Here is a 14,521-nt window from a genome sequence, read left to right as displayed (position 1 = left end):
TAATGACAGGTCTTGTAAGTATTTGTTTAATAAATGTTGACCCTAATCTGTCAAATCTCCGACAGCCCTCTGAACAGACTCTGTTTAAAATAATGTATTTGAGGTCTGCCCATTAAAGCAGGACCAAAGGTTAAGAAGGGGATTAGAAGTAATTTCATGCATTAATGTTTCAGTAAAGATAAGCCTTTTCCCATATTTTAGAGTACTTTATGGGTAAACCTGCAGAACAGGCCACTGTAGGGTCTGCAAAAAATCTAGGTTGCTGGACTACACTCAAGTAGACATAGACATGTGTCTGTGTGACTACATCTACTGCTATGAAAATGCGTATATCTTAAAGGCACCAATTCTGTGGTAGCAAACTTTTGTTCTGTTAAGATCTTGCCAAACTGCTAACACTTTGTGAGCAACAACATCTTAGAGTAGATATTAAAGTTAGTGAATTTAGCTCTGTGGTAGGAAAGCCTGCCAGGATTATTGCTGAAGCTAAGATTGCATGTGAGTTAGCACCTACTGAATGTTCTTGCTTGGTGTATTTGCACATTTAGTTGGTGTAGTTATATTTAGTAAGGATTTCGTCCTCAACACTCCACAGAAACTGCTATCCTAAAACTAAAAAAACGATCTACTAATGGCTAAAACCAATGGACACTAGTCTGTACTCCTACTCCTGGACCTCTCTGCTGCCTTTGATGTGGTTGACCTCCTCCTCCTCAAGAAACTCCATGCCTTTGGTCTCTGTGACTGTACTCTTTGCTGGTTCTCTTCCTACTTATCCAGCCACACCTTTAGCGTTACAATTCTACTTCTTCCTCTCCTCTTCCTTTCTCTGTTGGGGTCCCCCAAGGTTCTGTTCTTGGACCTCTCCTTTTTTCATTCTACACCTCCTCCCAGGGTCAGCTGATAGCCTCCCATGGCTTCCAATACCACCTCTACACTGACGACACCCAAATCTATTTCTCTACCCCTCAGCCCACTCCTTCAGTCTCCTCACGTATCACTAATTTACTATCAGATATATCAGTCTGGATGTCACACCACTTCCTCAAACGTAATCTATCCAAAACCGAACTTATCATTTTTCCTCCCCCGTGTGCCTCTTCCCCTGATCTCTCTGTCAAAACCCATGGAACAACCATAAGCCCATCCCCACATGCCAAGGTCCTAGGTGTAGTCCTGGACTCTGAACTCTACTTTAATCACATCCAATCATTGTCCAAATATTGCCGCCTCAACCTCTGCAACATCTCCAAAATACACCCCTTTCTAACTAATGACACAACAAAGCTCTCGCCTCAACTACTGCAACTCCCTCCTCATTGGCTTACCTCTACATAGTCTATCCCCCCCTTCAATCCATCATGAATGCTGCTGCCAGACTCATCCACCTTACCACCGCTCTGTGTCTGCTACTCCTCTCTGTCAATCCCTCCACTGGCTTCCGCTCACCCTACGAATTAAATTCAAAATAATAACAACTACTTACAAAGCCATCCACAACTCTGCTCCCAGCTACATCACTGACATAGTCTCAAAATAGCAACCTAATCGTTCTCTTCATTCTTCTCAAGACCTCCTGCTCTCTAGCTCCCTCATCAGCTCCTCCCATGCTTGCCTCCAGGACTTTTCCAGAGCCTCTCCAATCCTATGAAGAAACTCGACCACCGAGTAAAACGCATCAGGACTATGCCACCACACCATCTATAGTCTGTACACAGATCATTTGCAACATCTATTCCCCTTCCAGACATCTACGGAAGCACAGAGGACTCCTGGAATGTGGAAGTGTTTCAATTTCCGAATGTAGACAGCAACATGAGAGACCGCTACACAAGCAGACATGCTGATCTTTACCTGCTAGCGGCGAACAAACTTCCCTCTCCCCCCCTGTACCATCAGAAAGTTTATTACCCTCTTCAGTGACTCTATTTGCTCGGATCACTGGACATTGGGAGAGTGGTAAGCCTTCATCAGTGTGTACGTCCAACTAGCCGGGTAAGTGACGGGACTGGCTAGTCTCTCATCATTTACTATGATCCATTTTTCATGAACTATCTCTGCTACATTGAACACATATTCGGTTTCTAGAATCCCGCTGTAAGCCCTATCATAGAGCTACTCTCCCTGAAATACACAGTTTTGCCTGGAATCATACTTTATACACAGTACTGGTGTCTCCAGCGGATGTGTGCTGAATTCCCTATGAATTTTCCCATTGATTAAATAGCGATCGGCTTCTTCATATGTGGGGAATATTTTTCTAGGGACTCATCATCTTACCACCTGGCTTATGATCTGAATAAGGGTTGAGTGTTTGTTGTGCCATTTCTGTCTTGATAACGTTATCATATTTTAATTTATGTGGTGGAAGTATTGTTTCTCTGTTTTGAATTTTTTTCATAAATACCTGTTGTTCCTTTTTGAAGAATCTCTTTCCTGGACACTGTGGTCCATTCCCTCTTTTTTCTATATGCTGATTAGATTCAGAGGAACACACCTTATTACTTAATTGTATTTATATAGGTGAATGGTCTGTATTACTGGACTGCAGAATTGTTACTTTGTAATACTATTTACCTAATTCCTTTCCCTCTCCAGAAATATGTATTAGGTGAGACTTCCATGACAACCTTTTGTTTTAGTGTCCTATGGAACTCTACATCTGATCATCCCCCACAGTTATTACCTTTTGTTCCACTTGATCCCCCCTTCTAGATTGTAAACTCTAACGAGCAGGGCCCTCTGATCCCTCCTGTATTGAATTGTATTGTAACTGTACTGTCTGCCCCCATGTTGTGAAGCAATGCGCAAACTGTGCTATATATGAATAATAATAATAATAATAACTCACTTTTTTATCATTAAATTCCAATCATAGGAAACATAATTTTGAATTCCAAAATATGTGTTCCTTTTAGAATACACCTTCTTAGAAGAAATGTACAAAGAACAATGGTGATGTATCTCTCACAGCAACCAAATAAAAGTGATTTCCTTTCTTGACTCAGTTTAGGTTACCAAAAGCACTTGTCAATTTAAGTTATTCACGTTAACGTTACATTTTCTCTGGTAATGTTACAATTAATGTTTTTTAGTTAGTTCTGTTTGTCACCAAGTAGCAAGATGGCATTCAAGTTAACCACGCCTCCAGGCCTCATTGGTCTGTAGCTTACTTTATTCTTTGTGCTAAGCCTTCATGGGTTTGTGTTTATTTATACTAATGCTGTATACTAATGATACATCTTGCCCTCTACACAAAGTTTTGAGCTTGACAAATCTACAATGGTATACACTTTTTATATGTTTATAGTGTAAAAGTGACCTCCTAGTTAGTGCACTTAGCTCCTCCTTACCAAATTTCTCATTGCCTTAAAGGGGTTGCAAAGGCAGAAGTTTTTTTTTTTATCTTAATGCATTCTATGCATTAAGATAAAAAGCCTTCTTTGTGCAGCAGCCCCCCTCAGCCCCCCTTACCTGAGGTCCCTCTCAGTCCAGTGATGTCCACAAGTGTCTCAGCCGTCTGAGCATGGGCGTAGCATAAGGGGTTGCGGGGGTCAACCCCTAGCTCCAGGGGGCCCCAGAAGCCTCCTTGTCATATTATCATATCCTCCACAAAATCCAGCTCCAATCTGCCCTAGGGCCCCACAGCCACTCTCCAGTACTGGGTTTATACTTTGCCTTCCACAGTCCACATTCTTCTCTTCCCATTGGCTAGGGAGAAGCTGTGAGCCATTTCCTGAATGAAGAGGAGCACGAGTTGAGAACAGCCCAGGGTGGGGAAGTGTCTGTGCTGTGTGCTGGCAACATGGAATGGTAACCGAGCTCAGCGAGGCATGAGGAGGAGAGTGCCATCCTGTAACCACGATGGGACCGATCGATGTCACTGGTGAGGTATGACACTGCTCAGTGTCTCCTAGTTACCAGCTGGGATTCTCTGTACCCCCCCATCCAGGGATGTCTACTTACCCCACTTCCCTGACAACTGGGGAAAAGACACACACCTCCGGGAGGTGACCTTCCCCCAACACCTGCCAACACTGACAGAGAAACCTTCAGAAATTGCTAAAACAAATCCCTTAACACCTCCTCGGGGGGCCCCTGAATGGCTGCAGGCTCCAGATTTTGTGTCACATGGCTTTGCCCTCCCAGATCTAAGTTGCCCCCCCCAAGCCCCCTGACCACCCCCCCCACCCTGCATGCTATGCCTGGCTGCTGAGCTCATTTTCCATTACAGCACTCTATACTGTTCCTCCTCCACAGGGCTGAAATCACATTCCTTTACCACACGGCCAGTTAGCCATGATCTGCATAGGGTGTATCTGCCTTCTGCAACTACACTGCCGTTCTGACCAGAGAATTTCACAGGTCAGAAGGGCAACATAAAAGCCAGATGCACCCTGTGAAGACTGACAGACTGTGTGTAAAGGAATGTGATTTCAGCCCTGTGTAGTGTGGGGGGAGCTGTATACAGTGCTGGAATGGGAAAGGAGCTCTGCCAAGTGACCTGCCAGGGGTCCATGTCCTCTGATTCTCCAGTGGTAATCCCTGTCCTCTGATGTAAAGAGGAACTCTGGGAACTCAAAACTCTTAAGCCACTTTGAGTATCTTGGCGTGCGGTGGATGTATCTGCATGCACGTTGGAAGTAGTGAGGGGGGGACCCAGGTCAACTTTTGCATCGGGGCCCACAAGCTTCAAGCTACGCCTCTGCGTCTGAGGGCCAGGTCAGGGCTCCGTGTCTGAATGGACACAGGGAGCTGAGACTTGGAGGGGCCAGGATCACAGAAGAGGGATCCAAGAAGAGGAGGATCCAGGCTGCTCTGTGCAAATCCACTGCAACAGAGGAGGTAAGTATGACATGTTTGTTATATTTATAGGAAAAAAATAGACTTTACAATCACTTTAATTGATAAACCCACTTGCATATACAATGAGATATATAATTACATATTTGTTAAGGCTGAATAAAGACATCAGTCCATCCAGGTCAACCTGATTGTGCGTGTGTGTGCACTTGCATACCTGTACATGTGTTAGTACCATTTTCAGTATACCTGTACATTGTGTTTGGTAAGAAAAACATGCATCGCAAACTAGCACATTGTGTGAAACTTACTTTAAAACAAAGCCCTACAGTGACGCATTGTCCATACTAAAGTTGCTTCCAACTTCACCTGGTCTTCTTTCCGGGTTCGCAGACTCTGGCTGTGTGAGTGGCCAGAACCGCAATGACATCACTCCCCCACATACATGCGGGAGCCACTGTTTGTGGCATAGGACTCTGAAGTGATGTGCCATTCCTTCAGGGGGGAATGCACCGGTGATGTCACCGGCTGCATCAAAAGTAAATATCTCCTAAACGGTGCACTTAGGAGATATTTACTATCCCTATAGGTAAGCCTTACTATAGGCTTACCTATAGCTAAAAGTCATAGATGAGTAAGAGACTTTGGATTAAAAAGTTTCCTCCCAATGCTGGAGTCACCATTTAACCATTTATATATTGTGATTATATCCCCTCTTAGGCTTCTCTTCTACAGGAAGGATACATTTAATATTTGTAATCATTCCACATAACTGAGGTCCTCCAGCCTCCTTATTAGCTTTGTTGCCCTTGTTTGGACTCTATCCAGTTCAAGCAAATCCTTCCTGAGGATCGGTGACCAAAACTGGATGGCAACTGATAATAGACTGCTAGCCTTGTTTGCTGCAGCTTGGCATTGCATGCGATTACTGAGCCTGTGAACTACTAGAATCCCCAGATCCTTTTCTAGCCTCAGTTCCCCCAGAGGTTCTCCCCCTAGTGAATATCTGACGTGCATATTTTTAGCTCCCAAGTGCATTACTTGACATTATTCAATATTAAACCTCATCTGCTATTTGTTGTTATATCTTGTTGTGAAGTTATTGACTTGCTTAACTTTGTATAACTAGCAATCACTGATATAGAATTATTTATTCAACCTTTGTATCATTTATGAGTTGAATAGAACTGGTCCCAGGACAGAGCCCTGCACACAACTATAGACCATTCAGAGAATATGCCATCACTACCCTCTGGACAAGCTCCTGATATTCATAACCAGATGCATATGATCTCCTCAAAGCCAAAAGACCTTCATTTGTAAATTAATCAATTCAGGGGTGCAATTAATTATTTATGGGGTATGGGTAAGAGATACAACTTCAAATAAAAACTAGACTAAAAATTAGCCTAAAAAGCGAATCAAAGCTAGACTTTGAGAGTTTTAAACTGCACGTTTTATGGGACATTCCAGCAGCAGACACCACAATCTTCTTTAGGTCTTTGTATATTTTTGTATGTTATTTGGTTTCAGGAGTATCAAAGATCACACGTAAGACAGTCATTTCAGTTAGGAATTGATTCATTTCATTTGATTACATTAATTACATTTGATTAAAAATTATAAATGATAGATATATAATAGAACTTCTGACTCTTTTTAAACATGCAGAAAGCTGATACAGCTCTCCTTTCTGGAGATGCAAAGTCACCATGAAAAGCCTTTTTGGGCAGAGCTCCATTTCAATGCCATCAATAAATGACTCAGGTCTCAACCAAAACACAAAGGTTAGACTAAAAACAATCATTGGAGACAAATGCGCATACATTGCATATATATACTTTAGGAGGCTATAGGAAATTACCTTTGCTTGTCAGTGTTCATTTATTTTTTTAACTGCCAATAAGCCACAAAACTGGACAATAAGTCTACCACTTATGAAACCTTTAAGTTTAAAACACCACAGTTTGGTCGAACCAATGGCTGTTGCCCAAATTGCTTTGGCCATCCAATTGTACTCTTATTCACACTCATTCAATAATGCAGAATTCATTGTGTCAAAAACAATAAATCAATAAAAGCAATTGAAATGTAACTTTCACTCAGCTCCAATAAGCGTAGGCTTTGCCAAATACTACTGCACTTCGAAAGTCATCACTGTTTTGTAGTCTGCTATAATAAATACTCCACCATGACATGCTGTACCCTAAAAGAAGAACAGTAATATGAAAATAAACCTACAGCTTTACTGAAATCACTTTCGTTCTGTCCTACTGACTTGGAATTAAGAAGAAGGACACCATTTGCTTTGATTAAAACAAGTTTCTCATGCAGGTTTCTTCATTTATGATCAGTTATGGTTGGAAAGCTCTTTACCATATAAAAAGAGATACATTTTCATTGTAATGTGTGCATATGTATATGCAGGTGTAGGTGTTTATGGATTTTAATTTGTTCATTTATTACATAGGCATAGCTCTACTTTTCTTTCACTTTGAATTACTCTGTTATCCCTAAGGCAGTAAGAACATTTTGACTATAAATCTTAATTACCAAACACATTTTGTTTTTGAATTCCAACATAAGAAACAAACAGCATAGTGCTCATGGCGCCATTTTTAGTGAAAACAAGTAAGAGGAGTATTATTACCATGATAATTTAGACATGTTCTCGAGGCATTTAAGACATGGCAGAGAGCACACGCTCAGAGTAAAATATTTTGATTTTAGCAGCTTTTTTGAACACTGAGCTACCACAATATATGAAAATTTGACAGTTAAAAAAAGACAAATGAAATGTATAGGAAAGATGTTGAATTAATTCACTGGTAAATATATATGCTAATACAAATAATTATACATTTAACAGACTTTAAGCGCATGTAAAGCCTAACAATGAAGATTTCCTATTCCTTAAATGTTGGTCTGTTTATTATATGTAATTGAAAGTGTTTTGTTATATCTCTTGGATCAGTATAAAAAAATGCCTGTTAATGATGCCAGCAATCTAGTGCTGTCTCATGCCCTCTGCAAGGTTATTTGAATCAGTTGTATCATCCCTACCCAGTTCACCTCTGTTAACTACAGAACACCTTCATCCTATTTTATAGAGATGAGCAAAGGGAGGATTGATCTATAGTTCTGTAGTTGAACACTCTTCTTGTTCTAGGGTGGCAACAATGCTCCTTTATAGATATAGTACAGTGAGTTAGTGACATCAGCTTAGGACAGTAATGTGTTAATGATGGGTCACCAGGTGAAAATAAAGGTGTAAAGCCTAAAAAAGGAAAAACTAATGCAAATAATACTTTTAGTTCCGCCCACAGGAAGTGGCAAGGACACTGCACTTCTGGCACGATGAACAGAAATTTTCTGTACTTGCTGAAAATGTTTTAGCTTGAAAAATTAAAACTTATGCAGTCACCAAATCTAAGGATTTATAAGCTGTAATATATTACATTTTGTTTTTGAGTTTTGATACCCAATAGGAAGGCCTTTTTTCAGCTATAAAGTTCTCACTTTTGTACTTGATCATTCTATGTTTATAGTCCTTGCCAACCCTTATATAAGACAGTTAAGTGCTTGCTTTAAAATATGATTGATACAAATAGCCAAAGGTCCTGCACTTTACACACACTCAAGAAAATTTGCTATCAGGCATACTTTTCTAAACCATCTAAACTATTATTTCTCTTTTGCTAGTGTCCTGTGGTTATCACCTTTGGTGTCAAAGCCCATGAAAAAAAACCTACACTGACAGAACTACAGACTAAAGGTATGAAAGTCATAGCACAATAGCCAAGCATCTTCAATCTTTAAAAAGAGGGTTGAGCAATGGCAACCTATGGATTTTATACAAACTTCCTTTAACTATCTTTGATTGTTATGGTACCTTATTCAGCTTATCTTATCTACAGTTTCTTCCATCAGATTCAAACCTTACTGCCAGAACTGTGAACCTATTTGGTAATATATCAAGCAGACACAGAGAAAGTTGCACAGCAAAAGTTAGAGTAAGGAGACCCACCCAAGCACTCCACATGTGAGCAACTATCCGAAATCTGATTGCAGAAGACTACATATAACTTAAATGTAGGTATTTCCTTGCTTATATGCAAATATATATTGCACCTGATCCAAGTAATAGTTCCTACAAGCTGTTGTAGTGACATCAATAAAATGGAAGCAATCCTACCATGCCACTCTGCAAGTGCAGTTGCTTCAGGGCTTAGTACATGAGGGGAAGCTCTACTGACTTCCATCAGCCCATGTGCAAGCAAAAATGCAGTTTTGTTATTTTCCTTGCATGTGATTGGATATTTTTGGAATGCTTCACCTCACCTCATTTGCTCTGGCGCAAATGCACTTGTAAAGTGCACAGTCTGTTTTATCTTTAGTAAATCAACCTCTATGTGTGCATTGAAGGTGGAACCCTCCAGTGACTTCAATGAATTTCATCCACCTATAAAGGTTGAATGACAGAATAGACAGCATAGTAATGCCTCCTCCTGGTGACTGCATGCTACCATTCTTTCTCTCTTGTCTTCTTTCTCTCTCAATTTCAAGTGCCACCACTAAATGACTTTTACCCCCTTTCTCCTGATTTGGAGTCCCCTTTCCATCAATCAGAGAATAGAAATTATGTTGCCATACTGTGGTGGGGAAAATAGGGTCAAACTCCATAAAAATGCTTTTACGAACCAATAGAAGTCTATGCAGCTGACTAGCAGAGATGGGGAACTGTGCTCATTCTGCAGACAGCAGATCAGAAGCAAAGTAAATAGCAAGGAGCACTGCAGATGTGCTGGATGCTAGAATTGACTTTCTGATTTAAAGTATTCTTTTTATTTAACTCTAGATGCTGAGGAGGGTGTGAGGTTTTACTAAAATTGCATTTATAATGTTAGACCCAAACATGTTGGTGGCACCCTGGTGTTTACTAATTCAAAGAGATCATTTTTGAACTTTTTTTAAGCAAACCCAAAATAAAGATCTATTCCTAGGATGTCTGAGCATTTCAAGCATCTCTGGTTTCTCAGACGAAACCCAAATGTGTATTTCTAATTAACAGCCACACATAATATAATGAATAGTTGACTGTAAGTATAAAACAAACCTTAGTTGGGCTGCCGCTTTCATGGGCAAATCTAAACCACATATGCATCCTTAAGTAATGAAAATAGCTTCTAAGAAAATAGAAACTTTTTGTAATCCTGGCTTGGCCAACATAGATTTAGATTGCCTTTATTTAAATCATATTTAAAAGAGGCAAATTTTAGAAAGGCCGAGAACTAAGCTACATTGTGTAACTGTATTAACCCTTTTTTAGTATCACAAAAAAATCTATAATTTAAAGAGAACTAGTTACATATGGGTTTGTGCATCAATCTGAATATTTCTGAATTATCATGCAGGCTCATCTATGAAAGATATACATTTATAGAAGAATGTAAAAAACTACGTCACACAATGAAGGACATCAGGGTTGATTTACTAACAAAGTAGAGGCTGTTCACTTAGTAATGTGAATGGTATGTTTGCATAATGTTTAGGTATCATAGTAAATACAGTAAAAATATGTTCTCATGAAAACCCAATCATGGGAAAAGCTTGAAATAAATACAGCTTCATCCAGTTCCCTAAGTGGATATACACTTTAAAAACTAAAACATGCTCTCTTCCTTTAGTACATACACAGACAGTTATGGTATGTGTTTAGTACATACAGTCATACAAAAAGTAAGTACTCCCCATAGAAATTATTCATTTTTCAATATAATTGAACAGGCAAACATTAGATGTTCATTCAAACACTGCATTAAGATAAAGGTAATATACCTGAACAAATTACACATAAAATCGACATGCGTATACACTCTCATAATCTAAATTCATTAAAAATCCTTTTTAGAGATGTGGAAAAATTACACCACTTACTTGAAATCAGAATCAGATGTTCTAGATTAGGTGCTAATAATTAGATACTTCCTATGCTGGCCATACACAGTAAGAAAATAGTTGGACAAAAATGGTCGTAAAAAAATCTGTAGAACGTGCATGTGATAATGCCATCATTGTATTAGTAGATTATTGACATGCTATCGATCGATAACAACATAAATGGTAGATTTTCGGTAGATTTTTTGTAGATCGATTACATGATGCGGGGTTACAGTTTAACATGCGCATGTGCTGTAGATTTGTTCGTACTGTTTTCAATCGATTCCACTACTAATGTTTAGAAAATCATTTGTTTCGGTGCAAAAAATCCGACATGTTGGTTTGTATTTTGGCATAAATATTTGCATTTCGAGAATCAAAATGAGCCCACTGACGTTTCGTAAGTCAAACAATCGAGCGCATTGAATGCTTTTTGGAACGATTGTCTAACCATGTATGGTTAACTTTAGGGAGTATGCAGATGACACCTCTCTTATTTAAATTCCAGATATCTTCCTTCCTAACAGTTCCCCCCACCCTCTTTCCCCCTCCCTCTTCCCCCCCCCACCCCATATATCTGACTCAGTTTTGGGCGCTATATTTTTTGGATATTTGGGTATCCTCCTATACATTATCCCAGTCTCACTGTTGGCTATAGTAACAGTAGACATATTTAGTGCAAACTAATGGCTGCATTTCAGAAAAAGAACATTGTACCAACTGTGAAGCATGGTGGTGGAAATGTTTTTGCGTTTTGGAATGATTTTTAGTTTTGAGGTTGCTTGGCTGCTTTAAGGCCTGGGCAACTTGCAGTCATTGAATTAATAATTCTACATCATATAGAAGTGTGCTTGAAGAAATGTGAAGCTATTTTTCCAAAACTTAAAGTTGTACTGGAAATGGATCTTGCAGCATGTTAATGAATAATAAAGCACACCAGTAAAGTACCTCACATAGACTTGAACATGCGCTGATCCAAGCGCCAGATGCTGTTGCTCAAAATACTCCATTGTTTAAAGGGTGCTGGTGTGGGTATGCTCATGATTGCTAGCCATACATCAATCAGTTAAGAGTGTGTAGAGAGTAAAAAGAGTAAAGAGTAAAAAACAATCTCAGCTCCTCCCAACGGCCACGGGGGCATGGCCATCAGGGGGAGCTGAGGCTGTTTCCTCCTCTCTACGCACTATTAGCTGATTGGTGTGTGGCTATCATTCATTACTTGATCAAAAAGCTTTCAACACTGGCAAAGGAGTACCTCAAAAACATAAAAAAATGTTATTGACCAACTTAGTCAAAGCCCTGATTTCAATCCCAGTGAGGGTATTTGAAATGAACTTGGAAATGAAAAAAAAAATTGCATGAAGGAGTATTCAAAAAATTCAATAAGTTGATGTCAGAGCCTGGAAGGCGTACTTAACCTCCCTGGCTGTATGATTATTTCAGATTTTTGATGCTGAAAGCGGTACAATTTTTTTGCATGGAAATTTGGCATTTTATATTGTAGGCCTGTAATTCTTAGGAATAACTCACTTAAATCTGTCCAAACAAGAGTCTAGTAGACATCTCGGGTATGATAAAGTTTTGAAAAACGAAATCATAAATTATAATTTAATAAATAACTATAAATAATTTTAACAAATACTAATATAATAATAATAAAAATTGTTCAATAATGTAATCAAATCAAAAACACTGAAATCTGCTCAGTTGCAGAATTGTCGCTGTCATTACTTTCAGTGTTTGATGAAGGATTTCCCCACAAATCACTATCGCTCAGTTCTGCAAGTGATTCTAATTTATTATCACTGTTTTCTAGCTGGTCTAAAACCACTTTTGATGTAAAGGGACGGTTTTGGTTGCTACGGACAATCTCCAGTTTCCAAGCAGAAAACTGCATGCAGGGCACTGGACAGACCACTAGGGACAAAAGGGATGAGAAATAAATTGATACAGTAATGTAATCTGTAAGATTACAGTGTACTGTATAAGTATTGTGTGTTTTACTTTTTGAATTTGGCGGCGTTCTCTGTCCCGCATGCGTCGCAACGCTCACAGGGAACGGAGCTCGGCACTGTGATAGATCGAGCGGATGACGGTGAAGTGAAGTCTTGTTTTTTTTCCTATAAAAATAACAAACATATACTTACCTGCTCTGTTGCAGTGGATTTGCACAAAGCAGCCCAGATCCTCCTCTTCTTGGGTCCCTCTTCTGTGATCCTGGCCCCTCCGTCCTGTTCAGTTCCCTCACAGCAAGCAGCTTGCTGTGGGGGCACCCGAGCCGAGTCACAGCTCCCTGTGTCCATGCAGACATGGAACCCCAAACCAGCCCTGCCCCCTCTCTCCCCTGATTGGCTAGCTAACTTTGATTGAGTGTCTCAGCCAATCAAGAATTTTAGATGGCTGCGACACTCGTGGACATTGCTGGACAGAGAGGGACCTCAGGTAAGTGTTATGCCCCGTACTCACGACGGAAAATGTTCTATAGGAGCTTGTTGGTGGAAATTCTGTTTGTGTGTAGGCTCAGACATTTTCCATCGGAATTTCCGACACACAAAATTTGAGATCTGGATCTCAAATTTTCAGACAACAAAATCCGTTGTTATAAATTCCGATCGTGTGTACACAATTCCGACGCACAAAGTTCCACGCATGCTCAGAATCAAGCAGAAGAGCCACACTGGCTATTGAACTTCATTTTTCTCGGCTCATCGTACGTGTTGTACGTCATCACATTCTTGACGTTCGGAATTTCCGACAAGATTTGTGTGACCGTGTGTATGCAAGACAAGTTTGAGTCAACATCCGACGGAAAAAAAACATGGATTTTGTTGTTGGAAAATCCTATTATGTGTACAGGGCATTAGGGGAACTGAGGGGAGCTGCTGCACACAGAAGGCTTTAAGATTAAAAAAAAAACCTTCTGCCTTTACAAGTCCTTTGAATAAATTCTTTGAAATGTTTATATGTTCCGTGTTTTTTATTCAAGTAATGTATATTACTCTTATGTGTAAGCGCTGTTTTGATAAAGATTTAATGTTTGCTTGTTCAAATATTTTTGAACAATTTAACAAGTAAATCATTTCCAGGGGAGAACTCATTTTTTTCACATGACTATAAATATAGTATTGCATTTATCTATATTTAACATTTCCATTTTCTTTTTCAGTGTGTTTTCTGTTTTGCTACGATGAAGGAAAAAGTTATAACGGTTTTATTTGGTAAGTCTTATATTTGTATATATTTTGTACAGTTAGTATATTTTTCTCTCTTACTAAAATATATTTCCAAAGGTTTTTTAATTGTTACATAGTTGCATAGTTAGTCAGGTTAAAAAAATACACAAGTCCATCTAGTTAACCCAATAAAAAAATTAAAAAAACATAACCATAGAATCCCATATACACAATCCCATCCTATACCCTCAGTTGATCCAGAGAAAGGTGAAAAACCCAGCAAAGCATGATCCAATTTGCTACAGCAGGGGGAAAAATTCCTTCCTGATCCCCCAAGAGGCAATCGGATATTCCCTGAAACAACTTTACCTATAAATGTTTGTACCCAGTTATATTATGTACAGGAAAGAATCCAGGCCTTTTGTAAACACTTCAGCCCTGGAAGGATTTACCCCCTTCCTGACCAAGCCATTTTTTGCGATACGGCACTGACAATTGCGCGGTCGTGCGATATTGTACCCAAACAACCTTTTTTTCCCCACAAATAGAGCTTTCTTTTGGTGGTATTTGATCACCTCTGTGGTTTTTACTTTTTTATAAACAAA

General features: G+C 39.5%; 1 protein-coding gene across 10 annotated transcripts in view; it reads left to right on the top strand.

Annotated features, from left to right (window-relative positions):
* Positions 1-14,521, top strand: part of VIT (vitrin) — a 232,706-nt gene that overhangs the window by 113,671 nt on the left and 104,514 nt on the right. For 6 of the 10 annotated variants that reach the window (XM_073627776.1, XM_073627772.1, XM_073627774.1 and 3 more), the window contains exons 2-4: positions 8,506-8,578; positions 8,734-8,895; positions 13,910-13,961. In XM_073627776.1, coding sequence (XP_073483877.1) covers positions 13,931-13,961 — 31 coding nt within the window. In that variant the 5' untranslated portion in view covers positions 8,506-8,578; positions 8,734-8,895; positions 13,910-13,930. Of the gene's footprint in view, positions 1-8,505; positions 8,579-8,720; positions 8,896-13,909; positions 13,962-14,521 lie in introns of all 10 variants that reach the window. The other 4 variants (XM_073627769.1, XM_073627770.1, XM_073627767.1 and 1 more) reach the window with 3 other exon arrangements.

Source organism: Aquarana catesbeiana, linkage group LG04, assembly GCF_042186555.1.
Source record: "Aquarana catesbeiana isolate 2022-GZ linkage group LG04, ASM4218655v1, whole genome shotgun sequence".
NCBI classification, from domain to species: domain Eukaryota; kingdom Metazoa; phylum Chordata; class Amphibia; order Anura; family Ranidae; genus Aquarana; species Aquarana catesbeiana.
This window is presented reverse-complemented; position numbering and strand designations above follow the sequence as displayed.